Source organism: Triplophysa rosa, linkage group LG18, assembly GCF_024868665.1.
Source record: "Triplophysa rosa linkage group LG18, Trosa_1v2, whole genome shotgun sequence".
Lineage (NCBI taxonomy): Eukaryota > Metazoa > Chordata > Actinopteri > Cypriniformes > Nemacheilidae > Triplophysa > Triplophysa rosa.
In genome coordinates, this window is record NC_079907.1 from 18,273,405 (window position 1) to 18,282,658 (window position 9,254).

A 9,254-nucleotide genomic window follows, 5' to 3' on the forward strand; every position below is an offset into this window, starting at 1 on the left:
AGGTATGCCCACCTAACTTGCATATACCTTTGAGAACCCAATTGCGGGCAGCGGGTAAAGGCTTAACACAAGAATGATTTATTAACAAAAATACAAAAACAAAGACCCACGATGGGGAAAATCAACATGGACAAGGGAATAATGATGGCAGACAACACAGGAACGTAAACTAACTAAAACTGGACAAAAACAACACTTGACAAGAACTTACACTGACTAGACTTAACTTGACTCGGAATGTAATACAGGCAGGAACAAAACGCAATGTCATCAATACATAGAACGAAACAAACTAGCACAGGACAGAAGACACAAGGGCATTATATAGGGAGCATAACAAGGTAAATTAACAGAAGGCAGGTGCAGGGAATGAAACACTAATGGAAAGCTAAACGAGGAAGGGGTGGGGCCAAAGACGAGACCAAAGAGAGCCCATGTTATGTCAGAACCAAAACATGCCTCTCTCCACACAAAACATGAGGCTCTGTCATGATCCTGCCACTAGACCAAGAAAGACATTACATGATGAGGCAGAATCATGACACGGTTGCGGGCGGTCTTAGTCAAATCATACCACGAACTGACGTAGATTTGTGGGGGTGTGGTTACACGAGGCGTTTCAGGCAGGTCTGGGTGAGCATTCGCTTTTAGATACAATGCGTCTTTTGCTCCGACACTTTAATTTTTGCAATTTTACGTGTCTAATACATGCATGGGCAACTTATAACACACCAAAGACACATGCATTTGTGACACAAGACCCCTTTAACGAGGTGGCAAAACAATGCTAAATGGCTCCCCTAACCCCGCCCGTAAACCTAACGTCACAGGGGAAAATTCAAATCATAACAAAACAAACCAATGAGATCTTATAGGAAATAGGAATTCACATGAATGAGCCACCTTGTAAAATAGGTATGAATTCCCATTAGATTGCATCAATATATACAGTATTTATACATATGAAAGATACCGCGTATAAAGACACGAAAAAAGTCGTGCTGACTGACACGAAAAAAGGGGGAAATTTGTGTGAGTTAACACGAATTAATAGATTACAGTTCGTGACAATGTCACAAATTCCAGTGAGACTGTGTTGGTCCATACATCCTAATGGTTGCAGGTTGTTTATGTTATTCCGTGGGTTTTGCGGCCACACTACACTACACATTTCCCCCATTAAATTATTTTCTATAAAAAGAATAATAACTTGCTGAGACTGAATATGTGTCAACTCCTCTGCTTTCAAAGCTGTGTGTGCTATCGACACACTTATCGCCTTTCCCTAGGCTATACACTGTCTTTCTGAAGTTATGTGTCAGCGAAATTCAGCTCTGCCTCCTTGTTAGACCTGCAGTGTGTCACATCGCCGCTGTTCATGAAGAGAGTGAGTCATTAAAAGAGAATCGATGAAAATTATACAAGATTTAAAAAAAGTCTGCCCTCTCTAATAAATGAAGATTGCGTGCTTTCATGGGCAATCGAGTTACTGATGAACATTCGGTTCGACCGCTAACTTCCCTTCTCTCAGATCAATGCTAGCTATAATATGTCTGCTCGTATGTCATAATCAGTTTCTTAAGTGCAAAACCATTACTAAACTGTAACGAGAGCAGTCTAGCTCATCTAAAGGGGTTGCAACACAGATGGTAAATATTATCGAGAGTGCCTATATTATTTGTACGTTTGGCATTCCAAGCTCTTGGCAAGGGCTTGCGACTTAGCTAAAGCCCTCTTTTAGGCTACTCATTCCTAAACAGCTACAACTGAAGCTGCACTCTGTTCTAAATTACACCTGCGTGAACAAGATATGAATAATGACAAAAACGTAAAAAATATTTCAGAATGTATTTCTTATGACAAAAAGAGGAAAAGGAGCAGGAAGTGCTGTGAAATGCATGTCATTCAGATGGGCTTGGATTTAAGATGATAAGATGATGTTTATGTCTTTTGCATAGAACCCAGGGTTTAAAAATCCCACTAAATTGCTTGACTTGATGAAACAGTTTTTCGAGGACATATGGACATATCATAATAGCTCTATAGCCTTAGTTTACATCACAACTGTGAGACAATATTTTGCTGCTGTCCTTCTGAAACCTTGTATCTCCATATTTTATGATTTTTACTTTTTGTCATAAATCACTATTATTAGTCACCCTTTATGTTTGTGGCTGTTTTTTTAAATATCTAATCCATATAAAGTATTCATAAGTACAATACGTACAGTGTTTTTTTTTTGTAATTTCCTGAAAAACAGCGAATTTGGACATCCGAGGTTTTGGAAGGACAGCGATGATTTGCTGCTTGCTACTGGGGCAGGGCACATACTTATTCTAGAAAGCATTTGTTTTAACAAAAATGGGGATACATATGCGAGTGTGATATTTTAGATCCATTTCAGTTTTATAGAAGATGTGTATATCTGCTAAAAATAATTTACATTAAAGGGATAGTTCACCCAAAAGTGAAAATTCTGTCATCATTTACTCACCAAATCTCTATAAATTACATTGTTCTGCTGAACACAAAACAAGATATTTGGAAGAACGTTTGTAACCAACAGATTTAGGGCACCATTAACTACCATAGTAAAAAAGTACAATGGTATTAAAAGAGCCGCAGAACTGTTCACTTTCATACGTTCTTCAAAATATCTTCTTTTGTGTTTAACAGAACAAAGAAATGTATACAGTAATTCGTCCTGCTATGGTATTCAATGGTGCCCCAGAACTGTTTGGTTACAAAGATTCTTTCATATATCTTTCTTGGTGTTCAGCAGGACAAAGAAATTTATTCAGGTTTGGAACACATTGAGGGTGAGTAAATGATGACAGAATTCCTATCCCTTTAACTAAGCCACACAACTTCCAAACTAAATCCATTTAATTTAAAGAGATAGGTATGTTTGTACTGTATAGCATTCTTGTGCTTCAACATTCTTTGTTATGGCATTGAAAACCATAATACTCTTATCATATCACGTAAACTGCCTGTTCCACCTAAACTGGCAGGACTCCACAATGTGAGTCAGTGCAATGCTGGAAATGCTTATGTAGTGTCTTCTGCATGCTTCTATTCACACCCCTGCAGAGGAGCAATCTGGAATCTACTACCATTCTGTACCTGTTTAGCTACAGTAATGTGGATTTTGTTTGTCTCTTTATGTGTAGACTATATCTGGTTCATGACGCATTTTGTAAACAGATACAATCTAGTGTACTGTATGCATGCATACAGTGTTGTATTCTAACACTGTCGTGGAATTATTGAATGTGGAATGCAGAAAGGCCCTTTCTTTAGACGTATAAAGTTCCTGAAACACGTCATTGTGCCATTTTAAGAAAGACGAGGGTGTGACTTGTGTCGACTTGCTTGTCATGATCAGGGAGGAGAGGGAGTTTGTTTTGAATTGAAGTATTGTTACTACGCTACAGCTTTACCATCATAAAATTGAAAGAAAGCTTTCCATTTTAACATCACACAGAAAATCAAGCCAGCGTCTTTGTGACAATTAAGTTTTAAAGCATTTAGACTTACTGCTCTTTCTGAATTTCAATTAAACAATTTAGCAAAGTACAGAGAAATAAAATATTGACTGAAGCTAGAAACTTCATTTGAACAATGAAATGGCTTACGACCCTCAAACACAACTTAAATCATAAATAAAGTGTTTGGATTCCTAGGCAACATACAATGTTATTAATTTCACAACAAACCAAGAGAAACAGTCATAAGCAGTCACGCCACAGTACCCACCTTATCAGCAACAAAGAAGGTTGTAATAACCAAACATGCGTTGGCTATGTCTCTATTCCCTCCTCCCAATGCCTTTTTCTGAACTTTGAACGTTCACAATATCCCTGCTAAGCAAATGAGCTTATCCTGACTACCCAGTTTAGAATTCTGCAATCATTAGCATGTTCCTCCTCTCTGTGTAATTAGGCCAATAAGAAAATGTTGCATAGACAAACAGTATTGTAGAGAATAGATGCTAGAATAGAATACACAATTTGAGTTCAAACTGTCTAACCCGAAAATACATTTTAACAAACGTTCTTGTTCGTTAATGTGTCATTCTACACCTCTGAAAGAATTACATTGATTCATCATGTTGGAATCATTTTCCACACTTAGATACAACCGTTCATCTCTAACTATCTTAAGATATGACATGCAATCTTCCTCACAGAAGCATCGCTTTTTCCCCACACCATTCTTAATACTCACCCATTTGGTAGCGAGCTTATTGTACAAACAAAGTCCATATTTGGTTGGGCTTATAACAATTCATGACGCCAAGAACCTTAAACCTCTTGCATATGGGAGATTGGCTTACCCAACAAATGAAATATGAGATGACTGAGGGGTCAGCATTCTATTCATGATGCTATAGAAAAAGCAACACAACATGGCTATATCGTTTTACAGTATATTTTTCATGTAGATTAAAAAGTGTTATTTTGATATAAACCTATACACACCTGTAGTCATACCTTTTCTTATTTATTGTAATAATCAAGATTTTTCTTGATTACATCATACACCTATATGAACATATACTATATATGGTGAAAGAAAATAACTGTATAATCACAACAAGATTGAAATCATATAACCCAGTAGAATATTTTTATAGACGATCATGACGAAAGCCCTGGCAACCAATAGCCTTGGAGTATTTTTCCACGCAAAACACACAAGGGCAGATGACGACTCAGTAGCCAAATGACCAGACTCATTCCGCTCTGTCCTTGCACTTTTCAGTTAATGTATTGATGCATATAGATTTTTCCTCTGATATATTAAATATTTCTGAAACTAACAGAGACAATCAGAACCTTGAATTCGACCTCTATACAACAGCAATATATTAGCCTGAAGCCTTCTCAGGTCGTGTAAAAGCTGCAGCACAAATTCATCACAGATTTAATGATGTGATGCGAACAGCACAATGTTGCGAGGTGTCTCGATTAAACATATTATCATAATAAAGGAGGCAGCTTGTTATGTTTAGATCGACTGCGTGTGGGAGGAAGACACTTAATACACAACCAGAAACGCCAGCCATAAATGTACTTTTATTCATTGGTCGGCCGCTGTCGTGGGCGGGTCTTTTTAATCATTGACATCAGCGCAAAACCAATCATAAGGGAGACATGGGAGGCAAATATGTGACGAAAGGGCGTTGGTCCAATCGTAAGCCTCGCTCAGGTTTTGACCTCTGAAAACCGCATCACCGCCCCCATCATGTCCGTGGCGGAGGAGCGCTATAAAGGAGATTCAGTCAGGAGTTTAAAGGGCAGAGTTGTAAAAACTCCCAGGCAGTGGGGAGTCGGATTGCCTGAAGATTGACTCCAACCAAATATATATCATAATACCCTGAAGAACAAACAACTAAACATATTCATGCAACCTAACTGGAATAATCAATTAGATAAGTGTTTAGCTGGGAATTGTTGCGGAAGGTTGTTGTCACGTCAACCGGAGAGAAAAACACGGAGAAGTCGTTTAATGTAAGTATCTGGCGAGTTTTGGCATTGCACATTTGTGACGTTTCATACAAATCGTGTATGCAAACGTATGTTGTAGTGTAAAGAAGTGTTTATCGTCGCACCTCAATGTTATTGCACGAACAAACTGGATATTGCTGATGAAATGGATGTCTGGTGGTCGATACAGTGGAAGATTACACGAGATTATCGCGTTTCGTCTAAAGCAGTTGTATTGGTATTCTTTTTTATTAGTAAAACGACCACGTAGCCTTAGTTAAAACCTTGTAGTCATGTGAGCTCCTCTCTTCAATGTGTTAACGCTGTCGTCAGTTTGTTTTACGGAAATGACTGCTAAGGGCAGTTTTCAGCTCTACTTGGCCATACGACACGCAGGTACGATCAGAATGTCTTCACATATACAGTGCCAAAGTTCAGTTTGTCTGAAATCCTGCGCGATCCGTGGGAAAGCTGATTGTTTTCTCTCGTCATTTATTTTACTAGAGCTTAACACCATTTATGGTGTATTTCCAGAGAGATTTTTAAGCTCTCTGTTTACATGTAGCTATTTAAACTGTTTGCGTTTATTTGATCCAGCTTGGGCGGCTAGAATGTTCCCATCATATATTCACATGGGCTATAAATAATGTCTCTGCGTGCAGTCTACATACACATGCTTTTTGGTGTCGTGGGTTCCTTCAATTCGTTGATTCGTCAGAGAGCATCTGTTTTCTAAAAACGACCATATCCACTAATAATAATTCATTGTTTACGCCTGTAATGGCGTTATTTCTTGCCATGTTTCTCGCGGCGATCGTGTATCGAATTTCGTGTCACATTGTGAAAACAATCGCGTCTGTTTGCGCACATTTCTGCGTATTTCATCGCTATAGCTACACACCCCGACTACAGCGTCACACTATTGGTCGCGATCGTAGGGAAATCCGACCGCCGATCTGTTGCGCAATGTCGCCTCAATGTGTCGCATTGTGTTCAAATGCCCCATATTCACATAAAAGCGTTTTTACGCAACAGTTTACGGAATAAGTCGGGAAGAGGACCCATATTATGTAATGTCTCTTGATTCATGGAGACTGTTTTCGTCTCACCCATCTCCGTACTCACGTGGGCTTGTACAGCCACCACTCCGCAAATAAGGCGAATTTAAATGTGTTCACTAAAAATATATGTTTCCCTTTTATTGTCCTCATGCTTTGCTATATTTTGGCCTTTTTAATTTTTTTGTCTTTTATTTGTCTTTTTATAATTTTTGATATTAAGTCTGTAGCTGTTAGCGTTTGTGTTTACATATACATGCTCAGAAGGGCCAAGTCATGATTCAATATGTCTACTGTCATACAAAGCTGAAAACCTTGCCTCTCTTTCCTTCTTCAAGGAGCGTGAGAATATTTTCCTGTGGAACAGCAAACATTTTCTCATCCGCCAGCACTTCTGTTGGTCCCCACTGATCGCTACTGCATCGGAGGTTTTTGCAACACTCGTCTAAAGCAACTGTTGACGGGACAGACGTACATAGCTATGCAGCTTGAAATCCAAGTAGCTCTTAACTTCATCATTTCTTATCTGTACAACAAACTCCCGCGGCGGCGAGTCAACATCTTTGGCGAGGAGTTGGATAGACAGCTGAAGAAGAAATATGAAGGACACTGGTACCCGGACAAGCCATACAAAGGATCTGGGTTCAGGTGTATACACGTGGGCGAGAAGGTGGATCCGGTAGTGGAGGAAGCAGCCAAAGAGAGTGGGTTGGACATCGAAGATGTCCGCAATAACTTGCCGCAGGACCTCAGTGTTTGGATTGACCCCTTTGAGGTGTCCTACCAAATTGGGGAAAAGGGACCTGTAAAGGTGCTATACGTGGACGATAACAATGAGAACGGGTCTGAGCTGGACAAAGAGATCAGAAACAGTTTTAACCCCGAGGCTCAGGTCTTTATGCCAATCAGCGACCCCGTGGGCGTCTCCTCGGAGTCCAGTTCTCCATCCCCGCCATTTGGCCAGTCTGCTGCGGTCAGCCCCTCCTTCATGCCACGCTCCACTCAGCCTTTAACCTTCACCACAGCCTCCTTTGCCGCCACCAAGTTTGGCTCCACCAAGATGAAGAACAGTGGCCGCAATGGCGGCAAAGTTGCACGCACTTCTCCCACCAACCTGGGCCTGAATGTGAACAGCTTAGTTAAGCAGAAAGCCATCTCCAACTCCATGCACTCGCTCTACAGTTTTGGCCTCGGAGGTCAACAGCAGAAGGCCTCCGCTCTTTCTCCCAATGCCAAGGAGTTTGTGTTTCCCAACCTTGAAGGCCAAGGGAGCTCCGGTGCAGTGTTTGGAAGTGAGAACCCCCTAAGCCTCAGTCCACTTCAGTATAACAATGCCTTCGACGTGTTCACAGCTTACGGAAGCATCAACGACAAGTCCCTCATGGATGGCTTAAACTTCAGTCTCAGCAACATGCAGTATTCTAACCAGCAATTCCAGCCAGTTATGGCTAACTAATGTTTAAGAGTTATTGATTGTTGGCAAAAGGAAAATGAAAGGCAAGACGCACATTAGTTTAAAGACTATTAGTTCAAAGAACTGTGGACGAAGAAACGAAAATCCCTATTAGACAATGATAAGCGCATGTGCCCAAGGGTGTTTTTTTCCTAAGTGTCGTTCTCTGCCCCCTTGAGTTTGTACTAAAAGCTTGTGTTACAGATGTGTCCAAGCTTGGTTACATTCAGTCATTGTTTTCATTTCCTTTTTTGCCAATAAAGCAAAAAAAGAAAATTTTTACTACCTTTTGGAAAAAATACTCTAAAACATTGAAAAAAAGACATAAGCTTCAAGTTCTGGCCTCTTACAGTATTTTAAAGTTGGTAAGACTTGGCTGATTTTTAAGAAATTGGCACTAATGCATATATCGGGGGTTACGTGGTCTTTTTTCTAATTGTATAATTTAATTGAGTACAGAGTTTGTAAAATATCAGAGTATATATATTGTTTCTACAACATGGAATTGCATTTATATCTTTTTACTACTCCAGTGATCTGTGATGGCTGCAGAAGCTTTATGTTATAATATATTTTGTTTTTGTTTCTTTTATAAAATTGTTAAAGAAATTCATCTTTAAATAGATCAAAAATTCTAAAGATTGTGTACAGAATATAGTGTTGGAATTTCAGTGTAGGAATATTTGCTTTTTTTGAAACAAAAAGAGTTGTATTTTCTGTTAAGAGTTAAACAGATTTTTGGACAATGTAATCGTATATATTAATTTTGTACCTACATTGTGCAATACTTGATAAAATATGGTATAACAAAGTATTTTGAGTCAGTGTCTTACATGTGAAGAGGGACTGAAATGGTTTATATTAAGTTTGTATTAAAACGCTTGAAATATATGCTTGTCTTTTATTTTTTTTATTTGACATTTGCACCCTGGCCTTTTTCAATAAAAGAAAATTTAGGCAAATAAACTCTTGGTTGTCTTCTATCGCTTTAATGGAATGTCAATCATTAAATGCCTTTCATCATCCGAGTCTTCATGGAAAAAAACAACTTAAATGGCATGTGCGGCCATCAGCTGGTGCTGTTAAGGTTTTTTGTTGCTGGTTTTATGCTTTTTTTGACAGTTTCTTTTTATGTCCAACGCTCTGGGATCTTGACCGATTTGGTTTCATTTAGTTGCTATGGTTCCGCATCCATGAGCGGCACAGAAAGATGATGATTCAAGTTGAATATGAATACCAAATCTAAATCAC

The 9,254-nt window shown here is 39.1% G+C and overlaps 1 protein-coding gene across 1 annotated transcript; it reads left to right on the forward strand.

Moving 5' to 3' along the window:
• The first annotated feature begins 5,278 nt into the window (after window positions 1-5,278).
• On the forward strand, window positions 5,279-8,969 carry tob1b (transducer of ERBB2, 1b). Its single transcript, XM_057357787.1, has 2 exons — window positions 5,279-5,516; window positions 6,889-8,969. Exon 2 carries the CDS (start codon window positions 7,032-7,034, stop codon window positions 8,004-8,006), a length of 975 nt encoding a protein of 324 aa, XP_057213770.1. The 5' UTR covers window positions 5,279-5,516; window positions 6,889-7,031; the 3' UTR covers window positions 8,007-8,969.
• Window positions 8,970-9,254: the final 285 nt, after the last annotated feature.